The 20,744-nt window shown below is 37.1% G+C and overlaps 1 protein-coding gene across 10 annotated transcripts in view; it reads right to left on the reverse strand.

The window, feature by feature from the left end:
• Positions 1-20,744, reverse strand: part of NAV3 (neuron navigator 3) — a 508,468-nt gene that overhangs the window by 6,528 nt on the left and 481,196 nt on the right. For all 10 annotated transcript variants that reach the window (XM_088054865.1, XM_088054867.1, XM_088054866.1 and 7 more), the window contains 13 exons: positions 20,380-20,491; positions 19,002-19,123; positions 17,008-17,180; positions 14,524-14,677; positions 11,516-11,690; positions 7,707-7,804; positions 6,978-7,073; positions 6,552-6,720; positions 5,573-5,808; positions 3,462-3,616; positions 2,482-2,553; positions 1,852-2,048; positions 1,104-1,222 (listed from right to left, as the gene is read on the reverse strand). In XM_088054865.1, coding sequence (XP_087910991.1) covers positions 1,104-1,222; positions 1,852-2,048; positions 2,482-2,553; positions 3,462-3,616; positions 5,573-5,808; positions 6,552-6,720; positions 6,978-7,073; positions 7,707-7,804; positions 11,516-11,690; positions 14,524-14,677; positions 17,008-17,180; positions 19,002-19,123; positions 20,380-20,491 — 1,878 coding nt within the window. The remainder of the gene's footprint in view (positions 1-1,103; positions 1,223-1,851; positions 2,049-2,481; positions 2,554-3,461; positions 3,617-5,572; positions 5,809-6,551; positions 6,721-6,977; positions 7,074-7,706; positions 7,805-11,515; positions 11,691-14,523; positions 14,678-17,007; positions 17,181-19,001; positions 19,124-20,379; positions 20,492-20,744) is intronic.

A 20,744-nucleotide genomic window follows, 5' to 3' on the forward strand; every position in this document is an offset into this window, starting at 1 on the left:
CTAAACCTTCATTGCATCAGTATGTCACTGTGTCAATACAGGTGATAAAGAAACTACAGCTGCTTATACAGTTCTCTGCCTAGTCTATAACAATCTTCCCTGCACTATACAGTAATTTCTTTTGGTGTCATGTGTGGAAAAAAATGCCTTTCCACAAAGCATCTTTTTAGAGGACATAGAATTGCAGTGCATAAACGAAAAGGAAAAGGGAGAAAAGCCAATTAAAGATAGGGGAAAAAAATAAAAATAAAAAAAAAGAGAATGGATTAATGTAAAGATTTAGGTTTTCTCCAAAATGTGGAATTATCCAAAATCCTAACCTCCTCTGGTATAACCCTGAGAGTTATCCTCCTGGGGAAGACTTCGTTGCAACCTTCCAGGGCGCTTATAAAAAAGAGGGGGAACAACATTTTAATGTAGCCAGATAGTGATAGGACAAGGCAGAATGAATTTAAAGTAAGAAAGGAGAGATTTAGATTGGATGTTAGAAAGAAATTCTTTACAGTGAGGGTGCTGAGACACTGGAACAAGTTTCCCAGAAAAAGTTGTGGATGCCCCATCCCTGGAAATGTTCAAGGGCAGCAATTGGATGATCCTTTAGGTCCCTTCCAATCCAAGCCTTTCTATGATTCTATGAAAACATCCTTGTTCACAAGCTTTTTCCCAGAAACCTGTGTACCTACATGTGTATGTAGGTGGTAGGAGGATTACAGAGATCAAAGCTATTTTCTGGCACCAGTGTAAATCTCATTAACTGCTCCATTCAGGGATAGGCTGAGACTGCCTTGACTCAGGGAGACAATCTGAGCTGTATTTAGCCATGCTGGGAACTCTTTAACCAATGGAAAAAAACCACCTTCCTCCAGCCACAGAGAAGAAACCCTCTTCATAAAATACAAGATATGCTAGTGCTGGAGCAGAAAAAGCCAAATTATACAGAGTAAGAGCATGTCAAAAGGAATTGGAGTCTGCCTTCTATAACCCATCCAAAGATTTTCCTCTTGCAAATGCAACAGCATTCATAGCAGGATGCACCATTTAAAAACAGCTTGGAGAAAGCCTTTGAAAGCAATTAAAAAAATTTCTAGGAACAAATGACATACCTGGAGTCCTTCTCTCACAGCTTCCAGAAGATATGGAACCAGGGAATAGTTCCAAAGGTCTGTGAACCACACTCTGGAGCCATCAACATCCATAGGGCAAGGGAGGAAGAGACGGGGACCTGAGAAGTCAAGTTGTGTATTAAAAAAGGTAGAACTAGGAAATACACTTGAAATAATCTCAAAATTAAAAGAGCAGTAGCGGAACAAGCTCAAGTTAAGAAAATATTAAAACAGGACTGCATTAAAGGAGCTAACAGTCTCCTGTTTTTAAAAATGAACTGGTGCCATTTAGACCAATTTTAGGGCCTGATGAACACTTAGAAGTTTTATGGCAAAGGTATGTAAAAGCTGACATCTTTGCTAACATAGCTATTCCATTAGAAGACCTCAGGTCCAAAGGTTTTTATCACTGTAATTATACTACAGTGTGAAAACAGAAGAAAAAAATTAAGCCTAGGGAAGTTACTATTGGGGGTAATTTTTTTTTAAGTTTAGATTAAAAGAATTTGATCTTTTACTTGAAAGTGTTTAGCAACAAAGGAAGAACTACCAGAAAATATACATCTGCTCTCATTAAACCTCCTATTTTCTTTTAAATCTTGCTGATAACTAGACAAATTACTCACACCTATGTTATACTTCCCCATTGAAACATCGTAACTTAAAAAAAATAATAGTATATTCTTCACAAATCCCTAAAATGCTCAGCCTGCATCCTTATTTCAAAACATTCCACCAATGGACTCACCAATGGTTACATCTGAAGAGCTGTGCGTTTCTAGGAAGCTGTTGAGATGATGCCATGTTTTGGGGATCCAGTCAATGATTTTCATAAGCTCATTATTGCGTATGTTCTTTTCTATTTCAGTTTCAATCAGTTTCCTTCTCAGATATCTGCCTAAGAAACCTTTAACAGGCTCTGTGTGATTAGCACACAGCACCCACCTGGGTAGAAGAGATGAATGTCAAGCAGCAATGAACAGCAAATACATTATTTCCTCTTGAACATATAGATGAAAGTAATGTCATAGAATCTCATTAGTCAGCAAGTATAACCCTGCTCCAGTAAACCTCACTACTGCTCACTGTTTTAACACAGCCATTTCAGGTTCCAGCAGGAAGTCAAGACACTGCTGAAGACAAAATGAAAAGCAGGAATGCAATAATCTTCAGCAACTTTCTAGAGGTGACAGACAGTATTTCTTTTACTATTCCCCAGCACCATTCAGAGACCCATCAATAGAGGAGAGACACTGAAGCTGAACTGAACTGAAATACTTTACTGTGATGAAACGTAAGATCAATATTTGTCAAACAACTGGGCTCAGAAGCAGGGAGCTGTGCAAACATGGCCACAGCAAATACAGAATGAATGTACCTGAAATTGTGATGCATCTCCAGATTTGGTGAAGAAGAAACTCCCTGGTTCATGGTTCCAATAATATAGGGACTGGAAATATAAAAGCAGTAGGATTTTTTGAGGGAGAATTAATTTGAATATTCAGAATATATTCTTTCTTATTATCTGTACTAGGCTAATTTCAAGTCTCTGGGTGTACTATAGACATAGATTAAAAATATTTCATATATTAAAAATATTTTTAATATATCTTTTTAAAATGTTTATTCTTGTATTATTTCCCTCTTGCATGTATTTAATTTACCAGTGCTTATCTGTAATGAAGAAATAAATAAAGAAACCTTGTCTTAATGTAACTCATCATTCAGTAGTAGGCCTAGCTTTTTAGTTTCAAAAGCCAGTGAATCTCATGAGTAGGACATTGCATGTAATGATTTTATGAAGGGAAGTCCCCATGTTGTCACTTTTACAGCAGAAATAACCAATGTTATAGGCCAGTAAAAGTTCTAGAAAACATTATTTTTACTCTTGCTTAAGAATTAAGGACAGTCAGCCAACCTCATACTTCTGCACTGTGGCTGGAAAACCGTGGGAAGGGCAAATCTGCTAGACACACAGCTCCTTCTGTATGGCATGGTTTATCCCAAATTCCACTATTACAAACTGTAAGCTGTTCTCATGGTACTAATGAGCTTGTGTAATCTGACAGGGTACAAAGGATAAGACTATCATTCTGCCAAGTGTTTAAGTACGTGCTTAAATTTTGTGGTACATTTACATCTCACTGAGAAGCACGGGAGTCATGCAAATGAAGTGGAGGAGACAACTATGTTCTTGGCTGAAAAGGGTTAAAATTATTGAAGCACATAACAGCCTTGCAGATGGCCTATGGGAGCCTAAGTTTTCACTGGGACATTTTGTTTAGCAAAGCAACAAGGAGCTTTTATTGTTTTAATTGTAAAACCTGTGTGCAAGGAGAGAGAAGAGGCACTACCTACCATTTATTATATTTACAGTTGAGGAAACCATTGAAGATGTCACTTAGTGAACTGATGTGGTGGAGGTTATCAAGAATTATGACGACAGGGAGGTCAGCACCACTGTTGTCAGCACTGCATTGCTCAGCTAAGTTTGCCAGATATTGTCGTAGATCCTTCAGCAGAATTAATTAAAAAAACAAAAACCAAAATCACAAAAAACGCCCCAAACCCAGAGAAGATTAATCTGATTAGCCCATAGATGTCATCTGACTAGAAAAAAAAAAAAAAATCAGAAAGATAAAATGACTGCTAAAGAGTTTTCCTTCTGTGAATCACTCAGATGGATCTGCACATGCAGGAAAACATGCTGGGCAACATTAAAGCCACATCCTAGGAAAAAACAAAGGTGCTAAACACAAGATAAAGGACTGAAACATTTGATTTGGAGGATATATTCATTAGAAATTTTCTGATAAAATATCTTACATCCAGAGGAAAATACACTGTAATAAAACATATTTCTTATGGACTGAGATACCCATATTAATTTTTGGAGCTTCATCCTTATGAATGCCACATTTACATACCAAAACCCCACCAGACTGCCACACACCTTTGGTATATTAAACTTCTCCTTTAGATATCTCCTTTCAGCGCTCTCACTGAATATCTGCCTGCCTTCTTGGGGATGCTTTATCACAACTCATAACAAAATTTGTTGTGTAAATTCTTCTTTCCTGTCAGCTGTCTGGCTACTGTTTAGTGCTGAAGTAAAAGAGAGCTTTTTATAATCAAAACATTTCACAGTTTTGTCAAGAGTTGCTCTTGAGAATTTGGGCAAGTCAGGTTTTACAGCTGTATGTCTAGAGGCATCTAATTTTGTCAGGATTGGAGATGCTCAGTATTATGGACAAAGTTCCTATTGCCATTTTATTTTCTGGATCAGGGATAGCAGAATCTTTTCTTCTTTCATGGGAACATGCCCTTTTTTTATTTTAAGAAATATTTTTCTTTGCCTTTTTATGATCAGGTGTCTTTCAGGGAATATGATAGGTTTCTTCCATGGAATAGTACCATTTGTATTATTCAAACACCCTTGGTATTTGACAAAGTTGCTCTTTCTTTTTTTATTACAAACTCAAAAATTCTACACAAATTTTGATAGAAGAAAAAAGGGGAAAAAAACCCCAACCAATCCAATCCCAAAAACAACAGACAAACACCAAAACACACAGACTAAGCAATTTACCAGAAATCCGAAAGCTGTCTCTTTTGTGGGACAATTTTCTTTACAGATGTGTATGGTATAACAATAGAACATAAACACATTCTCTGCCAAAGAAAATGGCATCACAAATCCTCTGTATAAAGACAGTGAAAAACAGTTTATTTTTGCCAGAATGGGCCTTTTTCCCCTTTGGGATCTGTATGTTCTCCCTTCTTATGTTAGAATTCATTATGTTCTGTGCAAATCAGAAAGCTCTGGGCAAACCCTTTCATTTCTTTCCCCCCAGGTACCAAGAAAGGCGTACACCCAATTCAGGACAGCCAGATGAATATTATCTGTGGCTAGCACAGCAGTCCTGCTAGAATCCTGATAATCTGAGCTGTGTAAATCACTGGGGATGTGACATGATGTGTGAGGCAATTTCAGTATGGTCAGCTTGCTGACCAGTGCACACCAGAAATCATGACAGCTGTATCTCTCCAGTGCTGACTAAGAAACTGAGCCCAAGACAGTAATTTCAAATCACCCCTTTGAAATCTTTGCTAACAAAGGCTGATGTTATCATCATAAAAATGCAAGTTACACTAGTATTACTATATAGCCAATCTTCTGACAAAGGAATTACAGACACTTCAAAAATTTAATTTACATAGGAGTTGGACTGCATCTATTATTAAAATGGGTTTCCTCAGGAGGGGGAAAATTGAGACTTCCTTGACAGTGCTTCAGTGGCTTGTTTAGAACAGAAAGATCTGGTTCCTGTACATCACTGGGATTGGAGCCTGCATTCTTGTGGGAAGAAATGCTAAGTGAGCAGCAAAAGAGTACACCAATTAATGGAATCTGTTCTGCATCATCACTACAAATCGGGCCATCGTTTATGTTTTCATCTGTAACTTACCTTACTTGACTTGTGATCTATGTTAAAAGTTGCAATTGCATCCTCAGTTTTTTTTCTGCCAGATTTAGTTATAATATATTCGGCCAGCCTGTTAGCTAAATAGGTCTTTCCCGTGCCGCTGGGTCCCGACAGAATAATTCTGCGATGCTCCATCAGTAAATTAAAGTACCGTTGGGTAATTGGCTTAGGAATCAACGTGTCAAACACAAAACTGTCCAAACTGTTTTCTTCTACTCCTGGGGATAAAAGAAAAGAAAAATGGCCTGTCTTATCCTTGCTAAAGTAGTTATTTGGCCCAGCACCTGATGGCAACAGTGCTATGCCCAAAGCAAGGTAAGATACCTCTTAAATCACATCTTCTACATCAAATTCCCTTTAAAAACTTCTTTACTGTAGAAATACTGGTATCTTTCCACAAAAAATTAAACAGCAGTAGTGAGTTGAGATGAGTGGGAGAGATGCAATCAAAGTAAATGAGAAAAAAAGGCGCAGTGAGGCAAAGATACGTTTCAAATATTACTGGCAACAATGACAAAAAATGGTCAAAGTGACAGCCACAAGGATTACCAGCTGTCACATCAATGTATGTATGTAAGGTCCTCCTGAAGGACCCTCTCCCCTCCAATAGCAAACTCCTACATTTTGAAATGTATAGAATTTTTCCCGTGGAACTGGAACTGAATAAAGCATAAAATTTTCTCATTGTAATCTCTGTTTTGAGGTTGGGTTTTTTTGCCACTGTTTATAAATCTGTACTTTGTTGTGATTTGGCAGTCAGTCAGGTCAGGACAGATATTCTTAGATTTCCCTCAAAAGGCTGTGATATATATTATGCAATGTCTTAAAGACAGTTTATGTGATGTGTCCTCAAACTAGAGACAATACAGAAAGGTCAGGTGTAAGAATAATAAACACAAAAGGACAGGGAACTGCAGTGTAGAACTCTCCAGTATCTGCAGAAGTATTCTTCAGATTTTACCTTTCAGGTTCACAGTGATGATGTTATTGTCTCCAACCAGATATCCACAAGGCAGCAGTTCAGGCACTTCTAGGCTATGGGCTCTAGTTACATCCCCTATACAATAGCTAGCAATGCAGTCAGAGCTTAAACCCAGGCTAGTAGTTGGATCCACTCGAAAAATATACTCCTGAAATTATACAAAAACATAAGCCATAAAAATATTTACAGAATGAAATCTATTTTGAAAACTGCCTACAGTAATAAAAAAAAAAAAAAAAAAGAACTGTGCCATTAGGAATAAAGCTTAATAGTGGTTTTAGCTATATATAAAAAAAACCTCAAACCAAAACAAAAATTTGGCAAGACAACTCAAAGAATACAGAAATTTTTTAAAATAAAAAAGAAAATTGTTATAATTCTGAAGCAAATTTTTCAGTGTCTTACCTTAAAGAGACGTCTGATTACACCATCTAAAACATCCCATTTTGTTTTTCCACTGACTCCAATTGATCCTATCAGGTATGCATGTGGCTTTTGATCCTGCAAAGACATTTTTGGAAACTGGACTAAAAATGGTGCTAGTTAGTTTTCTATGAAGATTCATAGTTTTCCTAATGAAGAATAAGTATATTCTTTAGAATGAGAGGTTACAACTTTGGTAGTAATCTCTGTGCCAGAAATAGGTATAGATTTTATTACTTTGATACACCTTTATAAAGAAGGGAATACAGAATCTTGTTCTGTTCTTTGCAATTTTTAAAGAGATGACTAAAAATAAAGGTTGCACTGTATTTATAATTTTTTATAAAACAGAACATGAACACATGACAATACAATTTCTCAGCAGCAAATTCATAGTTGCACCCTAAGGAGACCAAGGCCTAGATCTAATTTATAATGACTTTTAAACAGAGATAGCAAGCCCCAGGACATCCTACTACTAATTAAACTAAGAATTGGTAGTATCTAAGCCACCACAAAGGCAGAAAAGGTTATATGACATTAGTCTATGGAGTGTGCTTAACAGTATTGAGCATGGATGACAGAGAAGAGATTTGCTCTCTATGGGATATTTCCTTTCAGGTCCTGGCTTAAAATACTGAAAACAAAAATTAAGCTCCTATATTCCAGCATTTGCTTGAGCTATAATTCTGCTCTGGGTAATGAGCTTACCTTGGCTCGACTATAGCCTTTGTTTATAGTGACTAAAATTTTGACACTATGGCCTTCTTTGTGGAGTGCTCCATCAGTGACATCATCCAACAAAATATCTACATTAAAAGAAAGGAAGTGATCAGTCTGAAAAATTACATCAATTATGCTCACATCATCAGTTCAATATTTGTTCAAATTAATTTTTTTGTTAAAGAGAAAGGCTGCCATATCAGCAACTTGTAATTGTTATAATCTGTACTTATTTTGAATTCACTATTTCTGTTGGAGGTGAAAGAAAAGTTACAAGTTGTCTATTTTTTTCAGGACTATTAGGAGTTTCAATAATGTAGAAATGAATAGAGAATCCACAAATAAATAAAATCTTGCATTATAGTGTTGTCTTTGCTTTTCCTCTTGGAACTTTTTCAAAATTGCAATATGTTCACAAAGTAATGTTGTTTAAAAATTAAATTAAATTTATGTCTTTGAGCACTCATTTATGCCCTTTAGAATGTTTTAAGAAGAGAAAACAAGTAATCCTTGCATTGATATTTTTGCTGTTAAGTAAAGTAGTATTTAATTTCACTTTCCAGATGATTCCTTTACCTTCTGTACATATGGCATAGAAAGAGTCCTTTTCACCCCCACTAGAAAACCACTTTGGACTCCTCCAGAATATGGGACTCTTATTTTCAGCCATTCCTCTAAGGAAAGGCTTCATTTTTCTTGGAAGTAAAGAGTGATTTTGATCTGCTCTGCACCACTGTTTATACCACTTCATTAACTCCAAAAATGAGAAAGCAGACATACTTCTCTTAAAGGCTGGGCCCACAGCTTTATTGCAAATGATAAAAATGCTGCTTTCTTCTAGAAGTTCTCTCAGAGATTTCACTGTTAGACATTTAAACTAACTATAAAATTAGATGAGATTATGCATTTGCATTTTCTTCAAAGGCTAGCACAGTAATCCACTAACCTAAGTCCTGTTTGTTCTTAGTGTGAAAAACATTAACTTCGTGACATAGTCTGCACAAGGTCAAATTTCATCCAAATTAAATGAGGTCCCAGTAAGATTCAGTCACTTGTTCAAAGGAAAATCAAAGAAGGCTTATGAGTATAATTTCAATTAATGTATTAAAATTAAGTTTTCACGTTGAAAGTTTGCTAACTTATATCCAGATCTAGAATGCAGATTCTGCTTTTGGGGTGGTTTTTTGTTGTTTTGTTTGTTTGTTGTTTTTTAAATTCATTAAACAAAAAAGCATATTTTGTTTTTTTTGAGTTTTAATAAATCTATGTTTGCTTTTTCCAGGCAGGCAGATTTTCTGTGTCACCACTGAATGTTTCACTTCACTTGTCTTGTGCTTTGGCATATTTGACAAACCTTTGAGCAAACCTAAGAGCTTTGATAATGTCATCGTTTGTTTGAGGGCAAATTATGTTATGATCCCCCTGTGAAATTTTTCAATCCCTAAATGACCCTTATGTAGCCCTTTAAATTCATTCTTCTATAAGTCTTTAGGAATGAGGAACCACTCCCTAGCTGAAGAACAAACTCTGCTTTCTAAGAGCTCTCTCCATCACTGATACAAGGGGCTGAGATGCCCAAGGGCCTCTGATTTCATGGTGGTACCAACTGCTTTAATTACTCCCTACCAAGTCTGCTTTTTAGGCATGCTATGATTACTTCAGTTCAATTCTTGTCAGAGCTCTGGCACTCTGGGCCAGTCTTGTGCTGGTCCTTGTTTGCTCCCTTTGCTAAGGTGACTGACTGAAATAGGGGTGTCAGTAGCCACCAAGCCCCTCCCAGGTTGCCACTCACACTGACCTGGAGGCTACCATCGTACCCTCAGGAAGTGACAGCTTTCGTCATTCCCAGATGACCACGGTCGATTGGAGACACTGCTCCCAGAAAATGGCATTTTTATAATATGAAGAGCCAAAGCACTCAATTCTCTGAGCTTAATCCTCATCATGATTAACCCTCCCATATCTCAGGGACTTTTGTTCAGTAGTACTCCAGCTGTCTCAGAAATCCCACAAGACTTGGTGGGAAGCTGTCACCCTTCCAAGTTCTCTGGCACGGTAACAAAATGATTGTAACAATGATCAAAAATTCTAGATACATAATCAAATGAAATTCTCCACTCCTCATTAGGCACCCTTATATCTTTAATTCCTTATAATGAAAAGTAATTACTCTGCATGTGAGAAAAACATTTAGAACAGTAACACAGAACATTATATAAAGTTTATGAAATAATGGAATCATTTAGGCTGGAAAATACCTTTAGGATTATCAGATCCAACCACTCCTCCCAGTCATCCTGTTCTCCTTCCTTTCCCCTGTTTTCTTCTTCCCCTTCCTCTTTCTTTCTTTCAGATTTTATTTTTTCTATTCTTTTGCTGAACACTTTCTCTTAATTTTCTTCATTTCAATTATTTTATCTTATCTTTTACATTCTCTTTTCTTTTCCCCATTCCTCTTTACCCATTGTATTCTCATCTAGCTCCCCTGCCTTTTCCTCAGACCTTTCTTCCTACATGTTTATTCCTGTATCTAGACACTTAGTGCCAAGCAACGAAGTGCTAATGGCTGCTATTCATGAGAGATATTCTATAACCACCATATTGCAAAAAATTCTGTTACTTTTTTGGTGGTTTGTTTGTTTGTTTTTAACATGTGAGGCTCTGTAAGCAGTTAAGTTTTTTTTCTCCCTGCTTTTGCAACACCTCATTACATGCTGAGGCCTAGTTCAGGGTCCTCCATGCTAAAAGTTAAACCTTTCAAAGAGTTGGAATGTAAATAAAAAATATACCAATGTTCATACAAAATCTGATATTAACCAGAAAAAATCTTCAAATATCCATGTAATCAATGACTGGCAAGATAATATGACTAACTGCCAATCCAAATTACAGTCACTTTGGCATATTCCCAGCTGTAATCTTGCCTAGACTCCTTCCACAATTATTAGCCACATTTTTATTGTTTCCAGAGGCTGCATTATAATTTCTGTGGCGTCTATGCTAATGAGTGCTGCTTTGCTCCTGCTTTACCCCTGGTTCTAATGTTAGAGACAGCACTTCTGTTTCTTGGCTACATTATAAAAACAAATGTAGAAGGCTTTTTATCATGAGCTCTGTGGCATGGAAAATGATCAGATGTTAATGTTCATGATGTGGACCAAAGTTCTGCTTGCTTTCCTTCATTCACAGAAGACAATGAGAGTGCCTAATAGGCCAGGAGGGGTTTGGCTCCTGTGATAAATAGTGATTTGGTCTGACATAGGCTAGCTAGCTGTACCAAACTAAAAAAATATAAGGGATAAAGCTAACTGAGACCACCTTCTGTCTTAGCTGCAAATATGAAGTCAAGTTAAGGGAGCTAACCAAATGATCAAAGATCTGCAAACCAAAAGAAGAAAGTTTCACATACTATACTCATATTTATCCCATATGGGCAAGAGAATATTTCAATACAGTTGTTATAGATACTTAACAGATATTTCTTTTCAAAGAAATTGTAAACTGGGTGACCAAAGAGTATTGTGAACTACACATAGGCGGAGAGCGTCATAGCTAGGAACAAAACAAACAAAGTGAACAGTCTCTTACTGCTGTTCAGGGGCTTCTAAAAGCCACATTTCAGACATGACCACCAGCATTCTTCCTTATCACTGTTGCTTGCTGAATGTATATCTGATATTAACCTGAATGACAGGAGGTGTTTTAATTTCCAGTCATGCTTCTCCTGTGTGGCCCATTAAGGGGCTGAAAAAGTCTTACTAACTGCTCAGGCATGCATGTGCCCAAAGTAGGTTTACCTGATGTAACAGATTCTGTGATGTTTAAATTGTTCAGAGAAAGTCCTAGTGACTGCCGTGATGAGGAAGATGATGTGCTGCTTGACGACTCTGATGATGGCCGGGCAGGCTTTCCAGTATTTCCAGTCTCTGCCTTTAAGCGATCATTCTCAGCTTTCAGTATCTCAATTTCATTCTATATACAGAAGAAATCAACACAAAAGCACAGGAGATTATTCTTTTGGTAAACCAGTGTTGGTGGCTAGTCTGGTGATGCTGTTTCCCTGACCTAGTTAACTGGTTTACCACTTCCACAGCAGAGATGTAACACAGTGAAAACTGGATTGCCTTTACTTCTTAAATGAAGGGAAAACCCCCAAAAACCCTGTTTTAGCTTTTGCCTCAAGACAGATCCTAAACAATATAAGCTTCAAGCTTTTGTGCTTATTGTACAGTTGACCGTAATGTGAGTGTGATTAGAATTTTCCCAGCTTTCTCCATTTTTTTCAGCTACTTTGTATTGTTAACTACCTCAGGTAGCAGTCAGTTAAGATATGTCAATAACAGTCAGTTATTAGATATGTCAATGTTTCTAAAGTAACAGAAAATTATTACTGCCATTGAATATAAAATTTAAGCAGTAACTTCACAGAGAAATTAAATTAAAAATGAAAAATTAGAAATTGATAGTTTAACAGTGTCATAACCCTTCTTGCTTCCAATAAGGTTTTTTGATCATTCAAATGCAGGGTTGTTCACATAGTGGTGAGCAAACTCTGATGAAAACAGACAGTGACAGATGAATCAGAACAACTGGAATTTTTTTAGCTAAATCCTTTGTGGTGCCAAGTGATTATTGAATGTACAATTATAAAATGAAAGCTTAGACTGGGAACAGCCTGGTACCAGCTAAATCTAGCTTCCAGTCACTTCACAAAGTGCATTACAAAGCAACTGCTTATTCTTGCAGATGGTTCTGCACATCAAATTTAACTCTGCATTCACTATCACCCTGCTAAATGTCCCAGTTTTTTATGGAGGCTGCACAGCTATAGTATATAAGTAAAAATTTAAGGGTTAGACAGCATCATAAAAAAACCCTGCTACAGCTGCAAAAAGATTAGATCACATACACACAGGTGAAGAGATAGTGAAAGGGAAGGGACAAACCAGAAAAATAGTAACAGAAGGTAACAGATGTGTGGATCAGTTTAGTCTGGGGTTCAAATCAGGAGTCACTCTGCAATTTATGCTGATTAATTACACAGCTCTTAGCAGTCTTCAATTCACCTGAGCTTTAGGTTTTCAAGGTGCTTTGAATCTAAAAGTATTCATGTATCACTTCCACTAGTCCTATTTTTTTCCCCTTACCAATCCTCATCAATCCTCTAAAATATCACAGGTTGGCAACTGCAAGGTGGCTGCCTGTTCTTTTGGGCGAACTTCAGAGATGGTGATTATCAGTAACAGCACCTCAACTAGCTGCCTCTGCCCAGACTGGAGGAAGTTCAGACTTTGGAGAACTGGGCCTATGGCAGACTCCTCCAACTGGGGAGTTCACCTGGCTCAGACACTCGTCTCCCAGTATGAGACTGTAATCAGATGATAAGCCTTCACATGCTTTTCTCCACCACTGCAATTAACTGTATTCTATTCCTCAGAGTTCCTTAAAACCTTTCAGTGTCTTGAGATAAATGCCTGGACAAATGAAACCACATTTATGGACCAGTTCTTGGTAAATTTTCCCTCTCATTGAAGTTCAGCCAAATATCCCAGTAACAGTAATGTTGGCACCTAGTGGTGTGAGCACCTGGGAGGATGGCAGGTACCATTGTGTAAACGAAGAGGTCTAGAAAAGACATCAAGCACAGCATTTCTGTAGTTATGAAATCAGGTGCATCTACAAAAATGTGTCTAAGGGTGCATCTGACCTAAGCACCCAACACAGAGCAATTCAGCTGGGAAGGCACTGGGCTGGATTCAGCTGTGCAGATGTGACTTTCCAGTGGCATGACAAACATGGTCTTCCATGGAAGGATGCTAAACCTACATGTTCTGTGCAGATGCAAATACCTCAGGCTGGTTCAAATGGTAAGAAGTGCCTATGCTCAAAGAACTCCATGTCACCTTCTGTACCTGGGGCAAATTTAGCCCTTACTGCTAGAGGACTAAAACTCAATTGACTACAACAGAAGTTTATCATGCAGCTCATTCCTAGACTTTCAAATGTAGCCAACCCTGACTCAACCTGAATCTCCAATGCATGGCCTTGATTCTATTCCCCAAATACAGATTTCTAGTGCCTTCAGGGATGATGTAGGTATCTTAGCTGCCATTTCAGAAAGGCCCAGTTCCACTGAAGGACCTATGTTGTACTGTGTGGATATTTTAGATAGTTTTGGGCACCCCCCCATGGTACTGGGCATTTTCATGTAAGCAACAGAATTGAGTCCTACAAAGCTCTGTGCCGTTCTTTTTTTGCATCCTTTCAGCCTCATGAAAGGGAAAATCTTCTAATGAAAAATATGTTCAGAAAAGAATTGGAGCAGTGTAACAAAATAATGTAGCAAAATTATATGATGCTGGATACAGTAATTAGTTCAATGTTATATTCTTCTCCTTGGCAAGCCACGACTGAGTCAGGAATCAGAAATTGTGAAAGAGTAAGCACATAACACCCTGGCCCCCTCCATGGCTCAAGGATTTAAAATGATGTAGTAATCACTTTTTGATCTGCTCCTCTGTCATTGTCTGTTGCTTACTCCAGTCATAGGCTTGAGATAATAAATATCCTTTGGACAGGGATTATGTTTTCTATCATATCTCTTAAACATATTTTAGTTATTAATATATATGCTAAGAATGTCTTTATGAACACATCATATGAATCCTTCAGAAGTACTGTCAATCCAGCAATTTACTTTGTATTGACAGGTTTTTGCTGCCTGAAACCAAGTACTGGGAAAGGAAATACACCAGTCATACCTTTGGGTGTGCATCTCTGCCATGACTGAAGCTACAGCACTGACCTGCATGCGGTTCATGGCTTCCCGGATCTGATCCAGATGGTGTGCAGAGCTGAGGGCTTCCAGACGAATATCTGTTAATTTGAGCTCCTTCTCCCTCAGCTCGCTCTTTAGCTGAAGAATAATTTCAGCCTCTGCCTCCGTACACTCACAGATCCTAAAGAGGAGCAGGAAACAGGCAGGAGATTAAAGGTAGGTTCTCTCCCCAAAGCAGTGTCATTATTAAATATCAAAGAACAGAAAAATGCTTGCGCTGGTGAAACCTATGAGTGAAGAAAGAAACTTATCAAAGAAACATGAAAACAGTCAAGCTGCAAATTAAAAAAGAAAAAAAAAAGCCGTCTCCAGAAGAAGTGTTCAGATTGCTTTATAGCTTTTTAGTTTAGTTCACTATGGTGAAAAACAAATTCTGAACTACTTTTCAGGTATCTTTTTCTGAGGGTGTATCATACATTGGTTTTAATTGGATTTTATACTCACATAATTTCTTTGGTGCAAAGTTTATGATTTCTTTACATAACAATAGTCAGAACTGAAGGGTGCTGATTAAACTGTACTGCTGATATTTATTATTTGTTAGGCATCAATATTTTTCTCTAATTGGAATATTACACAAGAGGACAGTCCTTGAATTTATGGTCTAGAAGATTTTGATCTGTAATCTGATTTTGATTTGTGATGGCTGATATCTTGCTTACAGCCTGTCATTTTGTAATGTATGATATATGAAATCATGTGGGTTGATTTGGTTTCTTTTTCGCTTCAAGACTGGATTACCACGTGGTTATTTTTCATGAGCATTTATTTTAATCAAAGAAATCATTATATTGTAAGAAAAGATTGAAAAATGACTGGCTCAGGGACCCACAGCTGTCCAGCTCTCATGTCAGACTGTTTTGCCTCTTTACATTATCATCAGAATCACCAGTAGAAAATAAAACACTGAATTTTGGCTACATAGTTACTCAAAACAGTATTTCCAGTCAATTCAGTAAATGTTATTTGTTCTTTATTACTGTGACTATAAATAGTTAATATTTGCAGAGAAATTTCAATATTAAAACTATTTTACGAAAATAAGTATTATTATTATTATTGTGATTATTACTGCTAATATTATATTTTAAAAAAAATAGAAACAAAGGTCAGCATTTAATTGCCAGAATGCATGCAAATGCATTTTGGGAAAGAAGATGCAGCACTCTTCAGGTCAGCAGTTGGGTACACAAGTCCATGCCCCACACTGAGTTTTACCGGGATCTATGCCTGTAGACCACACGACCGTTTTGCCTTTTCTTTGATGCCCAGACTAGAGAGGACCTGCACACACATGTATTAGACAGATGCAATTGGAAGAAAGTAAAAGTAATGATTGAGAACACGAGACTTGGTCAAGAAAATATATGAAGAAATCGTAAGCAAAGGGAAGATGCACAAGTTCATGGAAAATAAAATATATGTCAAATAGAGGAAGAAAAATAATGAATATCATTCAAAACATGCACAAATATTTTAAATGTGATTAAAAATTATTGAAGACATACACTAGGATTTTTTTCCCAAATATTATGGTACAGCTTTCTGTGATATGTCCATACCTACCTATGCTAAGCAACTAAGAAATGAAATTTTATTTCCATGCATATTCCATTTATTTTCTAATAAAACAGTCATGAGACTAGAATTCCCTGAGAGCCTTAAGAAAGAGTAATCATGATGTGATTATACTCAATTAGGAGAAGGAAAATAATGTTAGCATCATTAGTAGGCATTTTTTTGTTCACAGAGCTTGATTTCCTCATATTAGAAAGAGTTATGAGTTTAGCAGAATAAAAAAAAAAAAAAAGCAGAGGAATATGAATAAGTGCTGGGAACTCAATAAGAACATATCAGATATTCAAAAAATACTGAAAACATGGGACAGCTGTTGATTGATGATTTGTTCTCAGACCTGAAACCTTAAGCGTGGTGATTTGAATAAGATGTAAAAGTAAAATCCCAGAAAAAATCCAAGCTGATAAAAGAGGGAATATAGATCAAAAATTATATACATCAGTAGCTACAAAATAGATAAAGTAATAGCAGGAGGAATGAATATACTGTAAAAAAATCATAGCCACCTGGAAAAAAAATTACATTTTTAGAATGTCATGAAAGAAGGAAACAAGGAAACTTTAGCATTTGGCCTTTACTAAGTGGATATGATAGAGCTGCTAATGGTGCAGGGAGAGCACAGTATAAGCTTTTGGAAGTTTGTATAGTTAGGTGATTTTGGGTAAAGTCTGTGAAAGGAGGAAAGATTATGTCTGAATAAAGAGCTGCTGCAGAGCCAGTGCATAAATGGTGAAACTCAGGAGAAATCTTGCAAATGGATGGAGCTCAAGATTAAAAGATCCCCGCTGTTGACAATGGTTTCTGAACTGCAAATGGCCACGCTGGAGGAGGTCTGTTCCCCAGCCCTTCCCATTTGCCAAGAGAGACACTTACGCAGATGCTGACTGTGATGGTTTCATCGATGTTGCCGCACACTCTCCTGAGCTGTGGGGCAATTTCGGTGAGGAAGGAAGAGACGAATCTGTCAACTCTTCTATGTCTGAATGTGAGGAAGGAGGTTTAGTGGACTTTTTCTTTCCAAAAGCCTGTTTGAAAGAGCTTCTTAGCTGGAAAACAAATACAGAGCAAGATTATTTTTGTCATCACAGAACTTTATGTGCAGTTCATGTTTTGAAGAGTTAGTTTGCAGATGCCATCCTAGCCACTGCCTGAGGTCAGTATGCAGAAGCAAGGTATTAACATATGCAACACAGTATCTCTAAAAACATGATACAGTGCTTTGTTTTGACTTCATTAATCCAGCGCAGTGCAGAAGTAGTGCTATGGAAAAAGTGCAGGACCTAGAGGTACAGCTGTTGGGGAGGGGTGCTCATTTAAAGCCATTAAGCCCCAGTGGAATCCCATTCCCATGGCATTCCCTTCAAGGGTTGGCTTTAAATAACCACTTTGCATCTATGTACAGGCGGAACTAAGTGCTGAAATCAAAAGACAAGTCCAATTTACAGGTTTTGCCAATTTTATTTTCCCCATTAAAACTTTGAATGGTTGAACTATGCAAATGCTATGATTTGGATCACAATCAAGAGGATCTAAGCTGGGATATGAGGTTTGCCTTGCCATACTACTGAGAAGAATGTTAGCTGAAAGGTATATACTGCTTGTTGCAGTTTCCTTTAGAGGGGTAAGATCTCTGAACGTACAAGCATTGCCTCTTCCCTCTAGAAGCTTGTATTCAGTATTGAAAAGGGACAGAATAGCCAAAGAGCCATTTATTTCAGAAGCCAAGATGACAACAGTTTTGTCTGCAGTTAAAATTAACTAGCTCATTTGTTTATACCTTTATCTAAATACAGAACTTGCTCATCTTAAGAAAAATACAGGGTTTATTTGTATTTTCAGAAAGTTGTTCTGATCAAAACTATACAGAACACAATGACCAGCTGGTTCCTCTATGAAAAAATGAGGACCTCAAACACATTATTCTCATGGTATAATTGGAGAGTGGGGAGTGTGACCATGGATCTTAATGAGAAACCATATTTAAATTCTTTCCAGCTCATGATGTCTGATGAGAAAGAAATGGATTTTGGCTACACTCCCCCTTTCTATGGGCTAAACTTTGAGATTAAAATGAATAAAGACAAACTGAGAAGACATACAGGATAATCTGGTTTTAGAAGGTATAAAAGCCTACTGCCAAAATAAATAGCAATCATGCCAAGATAGGATTTTTTATAGATGCATGCCAACTTTTCCATGGTTTATATTCACCTCACTTCCTCTAGAGTTCACCTTGCAGAAACATGAAAGAGTGTGGAATTACAAATCAAGGGAATGAAGGCTCATCAGTATTTTAAAACAAATGTTTATGCAGATAATATCTTTAAAACAATAAAAACATATTTTCTGATTCTTTACTAAAAGTATTTAATTAAATCTTTAGCAGTATGTGGTATTTGTATGTTCCAGTTGAGAAACATCTTAATTCCCTTAAACACCATATTATTTTTAGGTGAGAATTCTTAACTGATTTCTACTTACTCCATAGCTGGGTAATACATTGAGTCAAGCTTTTGAACCAAACTCCAACTGAAGAAAAATCAAACAGGGTTTCCAATGTGGCCCAGAGGTGGTTTTTATCACAACAGCTACTTTAAATTGATGTTGTTATTGTTGTTGGTTTTGTTGTGTTGTTGTAATTATTTCTTGCATTTTTGTTTGTTTTAATTACTCTGACTCATGCAAATAAAACCCCACTGGTATTCAATAAGTTTTAGTTTGCTGGTAGTGTCACAGTATGGATACACATGAACTTGATATCCATCTGTCCCCCCCAAGAACATTGTGGATGAAATGGATCATTATTTTACTCAGAAAATATGAAATGACATAGCTAAAAGATAGGTTTAAGCGTGCTGAGTACTTACCCAGTTTTTCTTTTTCTTTTTTTTGGAATCAGCATCATTACCACTGCCAATACTTGAATGACTTGTAGCACTATTAATACTGGAAACACTTTCTGAAGAATGTTGCCGCCTTATACGTAAATCTAAAGAAAAGAAGTCACTGTGAAATCTGTTCAATATAATGGTAATTCTTATATTTATGTACCATCTGCCTCCTCAAAGGCAATCTAAATGAACATAAATGGCATTGACGCTTGCAGTGGCTCATATTCAAGCTATTGGAGCCTGTGAGAAACCACATAGGGACCGAGGGGGATGCATACAGTATGTCCAACACTTAGGGGCTCCTCCAAACTAGGCTGTTCTTGCCCTGAAGGCAATGACCCTTCACAGCAATCTATGCATGTGTATCCTCATAGCTGAGCACATGGATAACTTGACATATCAGTGCCACATGTTCTGTGCGTTGTTGGCACCACTCGACTTGTAGCGGCCCTAATCAGCGTTCAGATCCGAACTTCTAAGATACTTTAATGGAAAGAAACAGGCAGCAGTTCATTAAAAATGAATGGAACAAAATAACCAGGAAGTGGAGAATATTAAAAATGGTTGGTGAGGCTTCCGAGTTTCAATTTCCTAGAAGTCTTTGATAACTGTATCTTAATCACTGGAAATTACTCTTGCAGAACATGCCCACTAATACCAAGGGAAATTACTTTTTAGATTATTTTCTACTTCCTAGAAATCTGCTTTGCTACACTCAAGTCATGCAGTGAAATGACCTTAAGGCAAACACCTAAATAATGACCTCTCTAATGGAAGATCAATAACACTCTCAAAAACGAATACCGCAATTATTTTTTTTATGTAATTCCTTTGCTGTTGCTTATCAGCAGGCTCTTCTGAAGTACATGTTTATCATGCAATATCAACCTAACTGCAATGACAAATTAATTCAACATTTGGAATTTAAAACCTGCTTTCCTGTGCTGATTTAGCACCTCATGAAGGAGCTGAGCTGTTTTCAGTCTGTCTCTTACGAACAAGAGCACCAATTTACAAAGCTACAACTTTGACTGGATTCCCAAGCTATAACCATGTTATACTCTGAGACTTCAGATGAGTCTTGGGTGTGCTTCATTAGACAATGGCAGGGACATGGTTAACTCTTGATCAATTCCTGGCCACCCAGCTCTAAGAAGATAAAGCTCCAGGAACTTTGGCAGACAGGAAACTTGTGCAAGGTTTCCAGCTCTGGAAATCCCACAAGTATGCTTACCATTCTCTTCAGAATGTGCTTTGCCTTGCAAGAGAGTTCCCAAACAACAGAAAAGCAGACTTAGTTTTTTTTTCCCTGGGGAGAAATTCCACATTTATTTTAATAATGACAAACCCATACCTTTGTGGGTATGATCAGGGCCGTTCAAGGCTCCTTGAATAGCAGCTTGTGCAGCAGAATTCTGGGCTTTCAGCATTTCAATGGTTTCCCTTAGCTCTATAAGCTCAGATTCCTGTGGGAAGAGCAAAGGGAGATCAAAATAATGGCAAAAGAACAATGCTTGTCTAAGCTAAAAGAACAAATTAAAAGAAAAGAGCATTCAAATTAAAGATCGTGGGACTGCTTGAGTGAACATATGGACAACAATAAAAAAAAAAATGCATACATTCTCTCCAAAGATATTTAAGTCGACTAACATATTCTGTTTCATTTATTCTATATATAGCAATCATACTATTTTTAAGAAGAAAACATTTTTAATTATG

The sequence above is a fragment of the Pseudopodoces humilis genome, chromosome 5, assembly GCF_049639895.1.
Source record: "Pseudopodoces humilis isolate 2021_Gansu_Grassland_sample_001 chromosome 5, ASM4963989v1, whole genome shotgun sequence".
In the NCBI taxonomy this organism is placed as follows: Eukaryota; Metazoa; Chordata; class Aves; order Passeriformes; family Paridae; genus Pseudopodoces; species Pseudopodoces humilis.